General features: G+C 38.8%; 2 protein-coding genes across 2 annotated transcripts in view; one reads left to right on the forward strand and one right to left on the reverse strand.

The window, feature by feature from the left end:
* LOC126964694 (40S ribosomal protein S23) overlaps window positions 1-17329 on the reverse strand; it is a 119960-nt gene that overhangs the window by 84082 nt on the left and 18549 nt on the right. The window lies entirely within an intron of this gene.
* Window positions 1-17329, forward strand: part of LOC126964634 (receptor-mediated endocytosis protein 6 homolog) — a 48955-nt gene that overhangs the window by 26791 nt on the left and 4835 nt on the right. The window contains exons 17-27 of the mRNA XM_050807859.1: window positions 989-1056; window positions 2410-2539; window positions 5816-5907; window positions 6280-6486; window positions 9281-9489; window positions 10301-10523; window positions 11378-11511; window positions 13132-13303; window positions 14691-14802; window positions 15797-16005; window positions 16945-17075. Coding sequence (XP_050663816.1) covers window positions 989-1056; window positions 2410-2539; window positions 5816-5907; window positions 6280-6486; window positions 9281-9489; window positions 10301-10523; window positions 11378-11511; window positions 13132-13303; window positions 14691-14802; window positions 15797-16005; window positions 16945-17075 — 1687 coding nt within the window. The remainder of the gene's footprint in view (window positions 1-988; window positions 1057-2409; window positions 2540-5815; window positions 5908-6279; window positions 6487-9280; window positions 9490-10300; window positions 10524-11377; window positions 11512-13131; window positions 13304-14690; window positions 14803-15796; window positions 16006-16944; window positions 17076-17329) is intronic.

Here is a 17329-nt window from a genome sequence, read left to right on the forward strand (position 1 = left end):
AATTCGTACTGAGCTAAAATAAATTTCGTTCTTAGTAGATTACAGCGAAGGAGCTTCAAAAGAAACGCGTACATGGCTAAAAGCAATGCGTAAGCATTGGCAAAGCAGATGTAAAACAAATGTTTGTCTTCCTATCCCAAAAAAAAAAGATAGTACCTATGGATGTCAAAAACATTTTTAAGGTGTGATGACACCTGCATCCTTTTCCATTATTCCCTATTCGCCGTTGTGTCCGGCCAGCGAATACCAGTGACTGTGATGATAGCATCTGACCATCTTGTTAAAAGACTACCCAATATCTGCCCACTTCATTTTACCTTTAGTGTGTACTATTGCAATGCAACTTTTACTATTTACTTACCTTCGTTTTTACGATTTTGTTTTGTTTATTTACTCTCTTGCGACGGAATTAGCCACTACTCTGCAATATTATATGAGTAACTAGCTGACCCGACACACATAACATCAAGAATTATTTCGTAATCTATGCCCCCTGTTGTTACCTATGTCCATACAAAACAAATATTGGAAATAAAAATAATTATTGGTTCCAAATCGAAATGAAAACTATCCTATCTCTCATGTTGGACTAAACTGCACTCCATGGAGTAATCCCCTTTAAATCCGTTCATTGGGAGTACACTGGAATCAAACATCAGTACACCGGATTTATATATGTTAAGATGTAGGGTCCGTAGCTACCACGTAAGTCGGTACTGGCTGGGAGCCGATCTAATTCCTAGCCAACAGATATGTTTGAAGCGTTTAATCAAAAAGCAATCATATGTCGTGAACTTATAATGTCAAGATAGTTAAGAAGATGTAATAAAAATAAATTTGAAACAGAGTAGCGAATCCCACATTGTGCCTGAATCTTGTTGCGATTTCTTCGCCAGGATTTAATGTTAGTTAGTTAGTTCAAGGATCAAGTGTATTTTGTTTGTTAATTGTATTAAAACAAAGTTTTTATATATCATTCCACTTTCAGAACGGACAAGCAAAAAGGCCTGAAGTCAACAGCCCGCGACACACGCCTCGTTTTGGAATGCCTAACAGGTACTTAATTATAATTTTGTATAGGTATAATTTTATTTAGTTATTTATCGCTAGATAAGCATTTTTGTAGTTTATTTATTACAAATAAAGGCCACATTTACAAAAAAATAAACAAATCATTCCATTCTTCTAATATTTTAACGTATCGGTAGGTTTCTTTTTTTCACGAAAATAAGGGACGAGACGAGCAGGACGTTCAGCTGATGGTAATTGATGCGCCCTGTCCATTACAATGCAGTGCCGCTCAGGATTCTTGAAAAACCCCAAAAATTCTGAGCGGCACTACAACTGCGCTCGTCACCTTGAGACATAAGAGGTTAGGTCTCATTTGCCCAGTAATTACTGCTTCACGGCAGAAAAAGGCGCTGTTGTGGTACCCATAATCTAGTCGGCATCCTGTGCAAAGGAGCCTCCCACTGGTAAATCGGTAGGTACTACAATATTCAGTAAACATCAGTATAATTCGTCAACAAAAATTACTAGGTACCAATAATTCGTTACACAGTTATACAGATCACCAATAATACATTCCCTTTTTTATATCGCATTGAATTTTCAGTTCGAACGCTGAATCACAAATGTTTTCAAAAGGCGCGCCTCAAACCTTATAAGGATTTTTCTCGAATGATTTCTCATTTTTAAGAAAATGTATTGAAGTACGCCTACTTGATACGCCTTTGCGGAAATCCATAATTATCCAAATGATTTGAGTTTTCTTTAGTGTTAATTCCGCCAATATTTGTCTTTAAACAATTCGACATAGTGTTTCGCCTCTACACGAGGCAAGAAAACTCAAATCATTTGGATTCTCATTTTTAGTTATTTACAGTAACGATAAAATGAATTTTCTAAAACAGTATGTTCAGGTACACCCAATCATTTACTTATTTATTTATTGTCAAATTAACACGGCAGTGCTACTTACACCAATTAGAGGAAAAACAGAAAGGAAAAAATACGCACTAAAAAGGAATATAGGCTCTCCGGGGGGGCGTGCATATCTTACAGGAAATTAGGTAGCAGCTACCTCGATATAAACCGAAATAATAGCACTAGTGTTAAAGTTAATTTAGTTAGTTTGGTTCAGTTATTTTATATTAAGCATAACCAAACTTCTATTGAACACCCACTCATAAAATTTTTTCTTACGTTTATGCATTTTCAAAGCTCAACTATGACTAGTGAGATCCACAGTGCCTACCTTGTTATAAAATCAATGCACGCCCCTGTTCTCCACGTACCTTAGTATTTCAAAAACTAGGGTAGTCCACCCATTATTGAATGGATTCCATTGCGCATGGATGTTATCATCCACCTTGTCATGTTCTTTCAAGCAGTATATTATGTTTGTAGATACGGGGGCGTATACCAGAGCGCGACCGCGACACTGTCCCGCGGCGGCGAACTCGATCTGCCGTCTCACTCGCACGCGCACCATTACTCAATAGAGAACAGGAAGAGTATACTCGTCAACGGATATCCGGTGAGTTTCATTATATTAGATGTTAATAATATTACACATCTGACAGAGACAGACTGAGGACTCCGTAACATCGTTAAATATATAAAAGTAGGTAGTAGTGTTGTAATAATGTAAAACACCTAAATGTAATCCAATCGTACAAGAGTTTTATTGAGATTTTCACAGATGAGTCACGGAGACAATATTAACAAAACAAACTAGACTGTCAAATTTCAAATTCAATTCAAATCGAGATGGACAGATCTAGGGGTAGATACCCCAAAATGAGTGCAGTAACCATAAGTCACGTTTCAAAGCACTTTTTAAATTTATTTAAGCCTTTTGTTTTTTACAGTTATAAAGCTTGGCGCTATATTGGCGACAGTAATTGACCACATTGGTAGAGCTATCTAATATTAATAATAAAAAAGTTGTCTTAAATTTAAAGTTGATAATTGAATATTTGATATTTTCAAACATACAAATGATATATTTAGGAAACAAAATTTTAATCACCCTTACGTGGTCGCATATGACGGTACGAAGTAGGTGTCAGTGCTAACGCGCGGCTACTAGATTTCTTACAGGCACGGACTAGTAAAAAAATAAGGACTCCGTCTCACCTTACATAACAGTGTAGCACCAAAACAAGCCGATCAACGTGTAAATACATAGCCTCACGCACACACTTACACTACTACAGGCCGATAGGCGGCCATTATGAGAATTGTCATCGTCTGTGGCAGAACAGTCTGTGTCTTAATAAAATATTTTAAAAATGCCGTCGTGCGTTGTGACAAAGTGTAAAAACGATACTATATAAGTATTTGTGGGTATATATGATTATTTAAGGGAGAAAAAATTGTGTTACTAGTATCCCCCGTAATCTCACACATGCTAGCATAACGGTGCTTCACTTGCTAATATCACGGCGCGGAGTCCTTCTTTTTTTACTCGTCCGTGCTTACACGTTGTTCCAAAATGAAATTATGGAAAATTGTTTTATTTAGGGTGTGTTTATTTCACGTCGCCATTGTAGCGCTATGCTGTTATATTATTTGTGCAAATTCAGTTTTGTTTTGGGGTTTATGAGATACAGCTCGCTGAGTCTGATATGATAATGATTCACATCAACAATTAGTAAGATATTTTACTAGTTATTTATGCAACTATTGTGTAATAAGGGATATTAAAACACGAATGTGAGTTCATTGATAATAGTATCACATGAGTGTTTTAATACCTAATTATCAACAGTTGCATACAAGACTTTATTTACACCTACCCTCATAATATGAATCCTCTAAAAGATTCTGAAACAGTTAGTTTACTGCTAACATTAAAACAGCCAGTCCTAGTAGTAACCTAATATCATCCATTACTGATTATTACATACTAGCCGATACCCAGCGACGTCGTTCGCATTTTTACACCTTGGGTTACATTACTGGACTTTTAGAAGGGATACCTAATTTTTTGAAAATGTAATATAGCCTATAACTCCTGGGGATAATGTAGCTTCCCAACAGTGAAAGAATTATTCAAATCAGTTCAGTAGTTGCGGAGCCTATTCAATGCAACCAAACAAACAATCAAATCTTTCCTCTTTATAATAGTAGTATAGATAAACTAAGTATTAATAATAAGTTTTTATTAAAGGCAAAATTACCCACTATATTATATAAAGATAAAAGGTAAAATATACACAAAAAAACTTATAATCTATCTGGAAAGGTTAATAAAGCTCTTCCCAGGCCAGTCGTGGTCATGGCACTGTCATTTATTTACTATTTTTGTTTTTATGCACAGATTGCCAATACGAAAAAATTTTGCTAGGCATCCCGTCACAAACCGTTTGGAGAATGCGGTTCTGAGATTTGCGTAGTCTATCCCAGAAGGAAGCAACTCTTTTTCTAATCACAGCATAGAAATCAGGCACCCTCGATTCAACAACATACCCGAGGCACTGCTACTGCAGTGGGTATGTTTGCTTGATCGAGGGTGCCTGATTGCCTAGGTACTCCTAGGCAATCCCATCAATATGCGAAAAGCATCATTGTACTGCACGCGCATTGTCGTGTATGACTTTTTGAGAAATTTAGTCCAAAGTTGGCAGGTGTAGAAGCACTGGCAATACGCATTAAACAGTACAATCTTGACGGGATTGCTGCATTTACCAAATCTTCGGGCCAACATATTGCAACGAATCAAGAGTGCCCTCCTCTCTCTCAATATCACAGTCATCCTTCAGGTGCTCTGTAAGAACATGTCCCAGGTATTAATGAAATAATTATTTATGTTAGTAGTAATTTACATTTCGTTTAGTGCAATTATAAAAATTCACTTGAATATTATGTTCTTTAAAATACGTTTTAAATATCTGGCGGTGTGCTGTCAAAACTTGAATCGCTCATTTTTTTGTAAATAAACCAATAAAAAAATCGAAGTAAAATGGCGGGGATTAATAACCTACTTTTGTTATGGGGCGCGACGTTCTGGTAGCGTGGAACGCGCGTAAACGAAAATGTTTTTTTTAAATTCATACTGATACCACGCATCGAACAATAAGAATGTGGCTGTCTGTTGAAACACATTGAGCATGAAGGGATCGAAAAAAAAACAAAGGAGTGTTATTATTAAATTCAGTACAACATTACATCATCCGTTTGGATGATTCAATCATCAATTCATCTAACTTGTACACGACGGCGAAAGTGAACGTAGTTTCAGTTAAATTTGTATGTAAATAATATTTAGTAATTGTTTGTTTCATGTTTTAATTGAGTTTGTTTATTCGTTTTAGCTATGGATTGTGTTTAGTTCATAAGGTTTTATTAAATAAAGCAATGATAGGGACTGGTATAAGGAACATAAGCATAATAATAATAGTAATATAAAATCTAGATCGATTCGAAACAACTCTGAAAATTCGATGTTCTCTACGGCATAGCTGGGGTTTAACTCATCGCTCCCTAAATAGAAAGTAATATCTTCTATCTCTTTCGCACTCATTGAAAAGATGTTGCTATCTCTTTCGGGGAGAAAGTGTATATATACGGAGAAAGTGCCCTAGCACGACACGACACGCAAATAATCTGTTCCTGATCACCAGTCCGAAAGGTTCTCCACAAATTGGCGTTTTACTTTCAAGAACCCTCCACCGCCCGCAGACTCTACGGGATACTACCGCTCCGTTCAACAATCCCCGGGTCAGGCGGTAATAAACTGTTTCAGAATCTTTAATAAAGGATTTAAAGCATGGGTGTAGTAAAATTATAAATATATATGTGACCGTAGGTGATGACGTGTTACGCCACGTCAGCTCCGGAGAGCCCCAGTACGGCGCCGCCTATGGCCAACGACGTGTTTGACTACGAGCCGCAAAAGAAGTGAGTGAACTTTATACACAAGAGGAAAAATATCGCCATGACACACGTCATACTTTTTTTACGCATTTAAAATTTATTTCACTATACATGGTGATTGTTTTTAGGGTACCGTAGCCAAATGGCAAAAAACGGAACTCTTATAGATTCGTCATGTCAATCTATAAGAACTATACTGTTGATACTTGATAAGTTGTTGTTTTCTGTGAACCGCATTAACATTATCACACATAAAAAGAAGAAAAACGATAAATAAACAACATAATTAGTATTTAAGTTTTTCCCCGCGCAGTATTTATTTGCCAGCAACCTATTTGTTTATAAATGGATAAATAAACTAAATTGCTTGATCGACTGAATAATTTCTTTTTCTAGTAGTGAGGCTCCGCCGGAAGGCACGGTAGAGGCTCCAGGAGATGCTGCGGTGGAGGGTGAAGGTGAGGCGGACGAGCAGGTGGCCACGACGAGCGCTGGCGCCGACGCCACCAGCCAGTGGGTGGACGACAGCTTCCCGCGACATGATGGCTGCGTCGCCAACAAGTACAGCGCCGACAAGGGTTATGAGGAACACGATATGGACAGGTATATTTGAGTAAACACTCGCTCAGTTTTTTCTCAAAATTGTATATAATTAGAAAAGCAAATAACGGAATTATCTAAATAGTGTTAATATATATCTTGAGTGTAAATGGAAGACTAATCGGCGTGGAAATCTTTGGGAGAGGCCTTTGTCCAGCAGTGGACGTCTACCGGCTGATGATGATGATGGACTGTAAATTCTGCTAATATTTGTTTTCCATCAATGCGACACGGAGTCATGTGCCAGAATTCGGCGAGTCAACATCTCCTGAGGATGCCTCGTGTAGAGGCGAAACATGTATCGAATAGATTGAAGGCAAATATTAGCGGGATTCACACTCAAGATAAGTGAGAAAAATAGAGATAATTATGGTTTTCAAAACCACTTTTTTTCTTAATTCATTTTAGTTTTCCGATGTTTGATCGTTTTCGCAAGTGTGATGATCACGTGGTGCCTCTTGAGTAACAAATAACTTGATTTATTACTAAACATCGATTCATATTTTATATAATACTAGCTGACCCAGCAAACGTTGTATTGCCATATAAATTAATAAAAAATTACATTAAAAAATTTTGGGGTATAAAAAATAAATGTTGGCCGATTATCAGACATACCCGATATGCAAAATTTCATTAAAGTCGATTCAGCCCTTTCGGAGGAGTTTGGTAACAAACACGGCGACACGAGAATTGCCATATTGTAAAGTAATTTAAAAACATCAATAATAATAATATTATTGGGGTATAAAAAATAGATGCAACGGATTCTCAAACCTACCAAATATATCGTACTACAATTATTGTATTCGATTGCCATCTATAGCGAATCTGTGTATGGAACAGAATGGATTTACCTCGATCTGGCCGGCCTAAAACGTCGAGGGACCCCGAAAACGTGGAGCGAGTAAAATGGTCTGTTCGTGACCAACCTGAACTTTCAACTCCAAAACGGTCTACTGTACTTAACGTTCCAAGAACATCATTAAACCGCATTCTCAAGAAAGATTTAAGTCTAAATCCCTATAAAATCCAAATGGTGCAGGAATTAAGGCCTCAGGACCATGCCACTAGGTTGCAGTTTGCGAACGAAATGGTAGAGCCATTCACCAGTTTTACAAACATTTTTTTCTCAGACGAGGCACACTTCCACCTAAATGGGCATGTTAATAGACAGAATTGTCGTTATTGGAGTGACACTAATCCAAAATTAAAGCATCAAAAACCCCTGCATTCACCCAAAGTCACAGTATGGGCTGCTTTATCAGCAAGAGGCATTATTGGTCCATACTTTTTTGAAGACTCAAGAGGAAGTGCGGTTACAGAAAACTCCGAGCGGTATATCACCGGTTACAAAACTTTTTCGCTCCCGCGCTGCAGGATTTTGTTGGTTTTAATCAACGCTCATGGTTTCAACAAGATGGAGCCACTTGTCATACATGAAATGACTCGTTAAGGGCAGCTCGAGACATTTTGGGCCCAAAAGTGATATCGAAAAGAGGGGACATTAACTGGCCGCCTCGTATCCCGGATCTATCACCAATGGATTTTTTTCTTTAGGGATATCTTAAGGCTAAAGTTTACGACACCAACCCAGTAACTCTTGACGAATTAAAGGATCGTATTCGCACAGAAATCCAAAACATCTCATCAGAAACATGTAAAGCTGTCATTGAAAATTTCCGCTCTAGATTGCAGCAATGCCAGAATCATAAAGGATTGCATATGGATGATGTGATTTTTAAGAAATAAATCCCCCTTTTGTTTACTTTTGACTTTTGGTCCACCCTGTATTTAGGGGTATGAAAAACCGATTCTCAGACCTATCCGATATGCACACAAAATTTCATAAAAATCGGTTCGGCTGTTTCGGAGGAGTTTAGTAACAAACACCGCGACACGAGAATTTTATACATTAGATGTAATATAGTAATTCGGTCAACCGATTCTTATTTTACGTGGTTCTGCTCACTTCCGGAAAGATACCCAAATTAACTCGCAGTACATCAGGAGTGCCAGTTCCAATCAGTCATCTGTCATTGGTAGACAGTTATTTCACCTGTGTCCAAACACGAGATATTTCTATGTTATAGTTATTTATACAACTGTTGTGTAATAAGGGGTATTAAAACACTCATGTGATAATAGTATCACATGAGTGTTTTAATACCTAATTATCAACAGTTGCATACAAGACTTTATCTACACCCAGAATATGAATCCTCTAAAAGATTCTGAAACAGTTAGCTTACTTACCTTATATCATTCATTACTGATTATATACAAATAAACTATGTATTAATGAAACAATTATTTATTTTAGTAGTACTTTACATTTTGTATAGTGCAATAATTAAAATTCACTCGAATATAATGTTCTTTTGCAGCGTTTAAAATGAATCGCTCATTTTTTGTAAACAAAACAATAAAAATATCGAAGCAAAATGGCGGGGATTCGAATAACCTACATTTTTTTACGGCGCGCGACGTTCAGGTTGTGTGGAACGCGCGTAAACCAAAATGTTCTTTTTTTGAAATTCATACAGATACCACGCAATCGAGCAATAAGAATGTGGCTGTATGTTGAAACTCTTTGCGCCTGAAGGGATAAAAAAAACATAGGAGTGTTGTTATGAAATTCAGTACAACATTACAACACTCTTTTGGATGATGTTAATGGTTATTAGAACATTGGGTGTTTTAATGTTGGCAATAAGCTAACTGTTTCAGAATCTTTAATTGAGGATTTAAAGCATGGGTGTAGATAAAAGTTCTAACGTTACTTCACTAATTTAAGGTCACTTAACTCGAGCGAGAGTTCCCTCAACGCCATGTCGGTGTCGCAGTACGGACGCTTCGAACCCGGCGTGGAGCCGCCGAGGCCGGAGCCCGAGCGCTCCGCTATCGAGAATCTGATGACGCGTATGTCAGCCGCGACCATCTCCTCCAATATCGTGAACAATATCACGTCGCGGATCGTCAAGTCAGAGCTGCGGACTAGTGTTGGTGAGTATCTCTTCTTGGTAGCTTTCTTTAGTACGGTACTTCACGAGGTATGTTTAAGTCTATCTTCTCGCTCGGCGTTCTGCTTTATGGTTGTCCCAAAATTTACCATATCATCTGCAAACAAAAGGTAATAAGATTTTTTTAAAATGGTCCGATGTCATTTATTAAAAGCAGAGGTCCTAATAAGGATCCTTAAGGGATTCCGGAGGGTACATTTTTCTTAAAAGAGCAGTAGCCATTGGAACGACAGCCTGTTTTCCACGGAGAGGTTAGATTTAAACCAATTGTATATATCGTCACGTATACCAAGTGCTGTAAGCCTTTTTAGTAGAATAAAATGTTCAATTTGGTAGAAAGCATTCGTTATAGTCCATGAAGATGATTGACCTGTAATAATTTTTCAGATATGTAATCTTTTAGTGTTTGTGACGGTAGAAAGTGCTTTTAAAAATTTATATTGACATTGGTCAAAAGCCGAACTAAATGTATTGTAAACTAGCGTGAACACAAGAAATTTTAACAAATAAGTTAATTTTAGATATAAGTCTGTAATTTTCAACATTTTCACTGGAACCTTTTTTATAATAATAAAGGCCGCCAACGCTCTTGTGATTCCTCTGGTGTTGTAACTCTTTGTAATTCATGGTCTGAAAGTTATTTTATTTTTAATACAGTCTAACCACTCGAACGGTTGGCTCAGTGGTAAGAGCCCTAGGAAGGAACGGAAATTTTAGTTTTAAATTTAATTTGTATCTATGCATAATCCCAGAAGTAGGGAGGGATATTTAAAATAACATATTGTTTAAAACAGTCAACATAAGCTCGTCGCGAGTGGATCGCAAGCGGGATTCCAGCAACGTCTCGTTGAGCACCCTGTCGATGACCAGCGAGACGTCGGCGTCCGACCGCAGCTCCAGCCAGGAGGTGATCAGCGACAACGTGACGGAGAGAAGGATCAGCCCGCCGCCCAAACCCTCAACCGGCGCCATACCCAAGAGTATCAGCTTCGACACAACAGCCGAGAAATCGCAGAGGTATTTATTCATTTGTTGCTAATTATTTTTTAAATAAAAATAAGGGTCGAGACGAGCAGGTCGTTCAGCTGATGGTAATTGATACGCCCTACCCATTAGAATGCAGTCCCGCTCAGGATTCTTGAAAAAAAATTCTGAGCGGCACTACAATTTCGCTCGTCACCTCGAGACATAAGATGTTAAGTCTCATTTGCCCAGTAATTTCACTAGCCACGGCGCTCTTCAGACGGAAATACAGTAATTTTTACACATTATTGCTTCACGGCAGAAATAGGCTAATTGCCTGATTTACAATCCTACTAATACGTATTATAAAGGCGAATGTTTTAAGGAATGTATGGATGTATGTTTGTTACTCTTTCTCACAGAGTGCTTGGAGGAGCTGTAAGGGTTGATTCCAGCAGCCGAATTCCACCACCGGACTTTACGTCAAAATGCAATGTACCACCCGCATCACATTGACGTCTGGTGTTCCACAACCACGCGTTTTTCAAGAAATTTCTCGCCACGCACAGCTTTTGAGGAATCAATTACCGGATGCGGTTTTACCGAACCGATATGACTTAGGGACCTTCAAGAAAAGAGCATACTCCCACCTTAGAGGCCGGCAACGCATCTCCTAAAATTATTGTGGATATGATAGGATATGCGGTTGCCTCATCACTCTCATCCCGTGAGCCTCTTGCCCGTTTGCCTCCTCTTATATAAAAATATTATATACTCACAGACAAATCTAAAAGAGTTTCACGCAGAACATAATCACTTCATCCAATAAGTACAGCTCCAAAGCAGGATAGAAGCATAACGCTAATGTGCACTGTACCTTATTATAATGACAATCTATATATTGGCAGAAGACGAATAGTGGGAGAGGATGGCCTGGTGGGAAACCTGGACGAGCTGAAGAACAACGTGAAACGCTCCGGTGGCAACCTGCTGCATAAGATCAAGATGTTCCGCCAGAAGGGACGCTCGCATCAACAGAACGGTAAGGAAACATCTTTATATAAATTCAAATATAATTATTCAAAATAGGATGTGACATCACTTATTGAAGGTGTCCTTCCCACAAGCACACAGCCGGTCTGAGGTTCGAGTCTCCTTAGGAGACGCCCCGCGACTGTTGTTGCGTAGTCTTTGCGGCCTCCACGACCCACGTCCTACTTCGCTGTGAAAGCCAGGGCTGCTAACAGCACAGAGGAGGTTTTAGTCGGTATGGGGTCTCGAGTCCGACATATTACGCCCCGTTCCGGGGCGTAAATACGTGACATTATTTCCTCCTCTCAAAAAAAAAAAATTATTCAAGGTGAAAAACTACCACCCATTACATAACGAATGCCACAGACCTGAGAAGAATGGGTGCAACAAACAGACCGGGCTTTTTTTATCAAACAAATATGTTTACAAAGTAATATTGTACAATTAAACTTATTATTTAATAGCATGAGGGTGGTCGCTCCATTCCCAATCTGTGGTGTCATTAGGAAAGTCATTTATGTTATAGTAACCTTTACCACACAAACGTTTTTAACTATTCTTTTGAATATAATACTCATATTAAGCGGGTGATGCCTGGGTACAACTTGGTAGCAAACCTCAGTGAGAGATCCATTGCTAAAATATAATCTGAAAAAGAAGGTAGAAGTGACATAGCTGGGTTAAACAAGACGGGTCACTAGAGATTTATACCAGCGAGTAAGTAGTGATTAAATATTAATAGGAACGGCAGACGTGAAGACGTGAACAATTTGGTGTATAGTCCAGGGGCGTGCATTGGTTTTCTAGCAAGGTAGGCTCTCTAGATTTCACTAGTAGTGGTTGCGCTTTAGTTTGACAGTACTAGGTTTTGAGGTATAAATATTGAAATTGTATATCGAATCTAGAGACTGCCTACCGTAGGTATTTAGAATCTAGCCTGAGGAAAAAATTTATGAGTGGGTGTTCAGTAAAATTTTGGTAATAAATTTCGGAACCAAATTAAACTAAATCAACTTTAATACTAGTTCTAAATTTATGTAGGTTTTTACCGACTGCCTAATTGCCTATATGGTATGCACGCCCCTGGTATAGTCAGTTCTGTTATTTATATCATTTTGCATGTTATTGAATGTATTGTATGTTTATTTAAGCGACAGTCGTCCCGCGAAGATATTGCACTTATTATTATTATTATCTTAATATGATATAAACTCATTTGCAACGAAATACCGGCGGGTGTATTTTTTTCCGTCCCTTTAGAAAATACAATATCAGAAGAGGTTTAAATCGTTTGATAATATTACTGGCACATTTATGAAGTATTGTGATGCATAAAAAAGTTTACTCCAAATTCAAATTTAAAACATAGTCAGATTAAAAAAAAATGTAGTTAATTACGTATCGTAGCGGGAATCGTCGATAGTTCGTATAAACTCTAAATCAATAGAGTATTTTACACTGGCTGTAATATACAAAACAAATTAGTTCAATGTACCTGGCATAATGTGTAGGTAGATTGATGGCAAATAATGTAAAAATATTTTGTAATAGTTAATTTTACTCACGTTTCAGTCTTTTAAAAAGTATTTTATTGAAAGAGATCCAAATGTCAAAAGTTTTGATGATGCAGATATCAAAGTATGTGAGGAAGAGTCACCGCGGTGCGGGGAAGAACGTGTATTGGAGGTGGCTGCTGGAGAGAGCTCGGAAGAGATTCTTGCCAAGTACCGGCGTCACAGCGACGGAAAAACGCGCCAGATTGTACGCCGAGTCTCTGACCTGCCCGACCTGGAACTAGACAGGTGATTAAATTAAAAAGTTCACCAGTGGGAGACTCCTTTGCACATGATGCCGGCTAGATTATGGGTACCACATCGGTGCCTATTTCTGCCGTGAAACAGTAGTGTGTAAGCATTATTATGTTTCGGTCTGAAGGGCGCTGTAGCTAGTGAAATTACTAGGAGACTTAACATCTTATGTCTCAAGGTGACGAGAGCAATTGTAGTGCCGCTCAGAATTTTTGATGTTTTTCAAGAATCCCGCGTGAGGAACTGCATTGTATTAGGCAGGGCGTATCAATTATCACCAGCTGAAGGTCCTGCTCGTCTCCTCTCTTATTTTCATAAAAAAATTAAATACCTCTGAGTTGCTTGCGCACGTTCTTCTCTACACTGAGCCATTTCTTTTCCCAGTGTTACATGATGATTTTCAAAATATTATCAACAAGCGTCAAAAATGTGAGTGGCGTGAGGAAATGTAAGCCGCAGGCCTTTTATTTCCTAGCCATACAACGTCGCATATAACAATTTTTCTGCGACTAGGTCTATGAAACAAACTAAAACCACAAGTTTCCGAGTTGTATTCTATATCTCTGGTCAGTGTTTTTATTTTTACTTCAGGAAAAATGTGAAAATTACAGACTATACCTACCACCATCTACCAGTTTAGTCTAATGGTTTAAACAGGGAAGTATCATGTATGTATTATAGTGTATATAGTACATTTTACCTAATATTTCTATGAACCTACCATACCTAACCTAGATTTAGTTGTCTGTAGCACCAAAATCCTATGCTTTTTTGCGACATTAAAGTACGATAAACAATGCTTTTTTATAGCGTATAGACTTCTTCAAAGACTCAATAAAGTATGTACGTATATCAGTGATCGTGACTTTATAAATGACAAATAAAAGTGGAGGATTAGAAAAAATAATACCGTTCGCTTTGAGATGTGACGTTCTCATTGCTCCGTTGACCAATGAGAACGTTAGCGTTCTACGGACGGCCGCATTCAAGATGGCCGCCTTCAAACGTTACAATATAACGTTTGAAGGCGGCCATCTTGAAGTGAACGGCTAAAATTTTTCATTAGGTTTGTGATTCTGTAGATGGTTTCTGTATTTGTTTGGTTCTATCAATGTTGATATGATCACAGCGACAACATCTTAAATTATAATTTCTCTAAAAAACCTCAAACTTGCTAAAAATTTTAAGCTATCTTGCGCCATCATGATATATTTCAACTTTTGACAGTTATAAACAATATTTTTTTTTAAATTCAATTGGTTGCATGTTGTTTCCAACTCATGCAGTGGGAATGATCAAAATACAAGCAAATACGGTTTATAATATAAATCCCAGCGCGGTATCGCCCATATCTTACTTAACTAGTAACATTTAATATCAGATGCGAGGGCGTGGTGGACCTCAATGATCCTGAACAGTTCAACATCATGAAACGCAGACTACGCACTGTGCTCTCCAGCACCGACTTCCACTACGTTGAATACGTGCCTAACGTAAGTACTTAATATTTATTATTGTGTGTATATCTCCTACAGGGATGGAATTTTGTCATATTAAACCTCTGCGTGACATCAGCAAATGTTGCAGAGATATATTTTTTTGACTTTTTAGATACTTGAACTCTGTATTTTTTGTAACAATATCTAAACAGGCGGACATGATTCGGGGCTTGGAATATTCGAGGAAAGACGGCCAAAAGTAGAAAAAATAACAGTGCGCAGACGCTTAGACGTTTACAAATTGTATAGAACAGCGCGATACAAAACTAGGTATTTTAAACAAAACTAGTTAGGGAACGACCCGATGCTCACGTTATTTGGTTTCTACAGTTTCGGTTCTCGTGTGCGTACCGGCTACCGAGTTGATAATGAACAAAGATTACATTTACCGTATAACCTACCTATAAACTACCCTTATAAGGAAATTAATTCTACTCTCATAATATTATATTACCTTTAGTAGTGTCTGATTTTGATGTCATTCAAGTATTGTGTAGTCTTTGGGTGACAAATCCTACTCTGTATACCTATATTATATATCGTGTAACGCTAAAATATGACTCTAAGCTCAAGGTGCCCGAACGTTCGTATAAAAGCTCCGCTTAAAAAAAAGTGTGTGTGTACTTATGTATGCACGCAAGAAGTTATACTTCTTTGGCTCAAGAAAGCAAAAGACCTTAAAATTATTTATTCTTCGTTTGTAGAAAGAACAATATTGAAAAAATCTTGCGACGATGGCTAATTATTAAATAACGAATACGGCTGTTCGCGCTTGAACCCTTTGTCTATCCTAATAATGGACGAAGGAACCAAAAAAAAATAGTAACGAATGTCGCAAACGTCAGAAAATTGTAGGAACCAACTTCACCCTGTTACTTTTGTGTTAAAATTTCATTCTCATAATTTTTTCTTAACGCAGACGCGTTATGAAACGCGCGTTAAATAAGTATAACGTCAAAAACGCAATAAGAAAATTATTCTCTCCCAGCGTTGCACTGTATCGTCGCTAGCCGAGTGGATCCGCGCGGGTAACTGTCCCGAAGCCGCGGCGACCGCTCGCGCCCTGGCGTCTGCGGGCACGCGGGCGGCGCGACTCGCGGCGGCGCTGCGGGCAGATCTAGCGGCGCGGAGACCATACGCGGCCTACCTGGCCTCGTGTCGCGCCACGCTGCACCACAGGCGACACGAGCTCCTGGTGTGAGTATCTTCATCCTCTTAGATTATCGGAAGTGAAAACATTATTTTGTGGGTGATACTGAGCCGTCACACTGGTTCGGGTGAAGCTGTCCCAATATATCCGATATGTCATTCTTATCGCCTTATATTGGGACCCGTGAATTGCTTCTATCGCTGGTAAGCTATGCTTCGTCCCATTGACAGACAGCGTGTACGCATAAGATGAGTTATCGTCGATAAGTTTAGCAAAGTCAACGATTTTTATCTCAAGTAGGCCAAACCCGGAGATAGATTGAATATTGGGAACGGCCGTAAGGGAGATTCAGAGAGCATAATAGTATTACGCATTATTAACATCGCTTTTATGAAGCCAATTCTGTTTTGTGGCCTTTTAAGATAGCTTAACTTTAGCACATATAAATTTTTTATGATAAGATGTGATGAGATCAACAAGGGATTCATCTGATGGTGGGTACCAACTATAATATCATCCCCACCATCTGGAATTGTGGCGGTTCTCGACAGTGCGGTTTTCAAGTACTTTTCTTTCACGTACTACAAAGCTGTGGAATGAGCTTCCTTGTGCGGCGTTTCCAGGACGATACGACATGGGTACTTTCAAAAAAAGCGCGTACACCTTCCTTAAAGGCCGGCAACGCTCCTGTGGTTCCTCTGGTGTTGCAAGAGAATGTGGGCGGCGGTGATTACTTAACACCAGGTGACACGTACGCTCTGTTCACAAAACACGTGAAAAATTGAAATATGACCCTAACCAAATTCATTATATGCACACCCAACCTATGCAGTGACTCCAACTTTATCTCTATCTCTGATTTCTTCGGTATTACAAGAAAATGTCATGTCTCTATGTCTATTCTATTACGGGATGAACTTAGGCATAGTTTTACCTCATGCATAATTTTGGTCCCTAATAATCAATACATGTGTGGTTGTGTACAGTCAGCTGAAACAAGTGCGTCGCGAATACAGCGAGTGCGTGCGCGCGGCGGCGGCCGCTCGCGTGTTGGACCAGTTGGAGCGCGGTCCGGCGCTGCGGCGACTCACGCGGCAGCACCATCGCACGCACGACGGTACGGTAACCTGTACGCAAACGGGACGAGACGAGGAGGTCGTTCAGCTGATGATAATTGATACGCCCTGCCCGTTACAGTGCATTGTCGCTCAGGATTCTTCAAAATCCCAAAAATTACAATAGCGCTCATCACCTTGAGACATAGGATGTTAAGTCTCATTTGCCCAGTAATTTCACTAGCTACGGCATCCTTCATACTGAAACACAGTAATGTTCACACATTACTGCTTCACGGCAGAAATAGGCGCCGTT

The sequence above is a fragment of the Leptidea sinapis genome, chromosome 5, assembly GCF_905404315.1.
Source record: "Leptidea sinapis chromosome 5, ilLepSina1.1, whole genome shotgun sequence".
In the NCBI taxonomy this organism is placed as follows: domain Eukaryota; kingdom Metazoa; phylum Arthropoda; class Insecta; order Lepidoptera; family Pieridae; genus Leptidea; species Leptidea sinapis.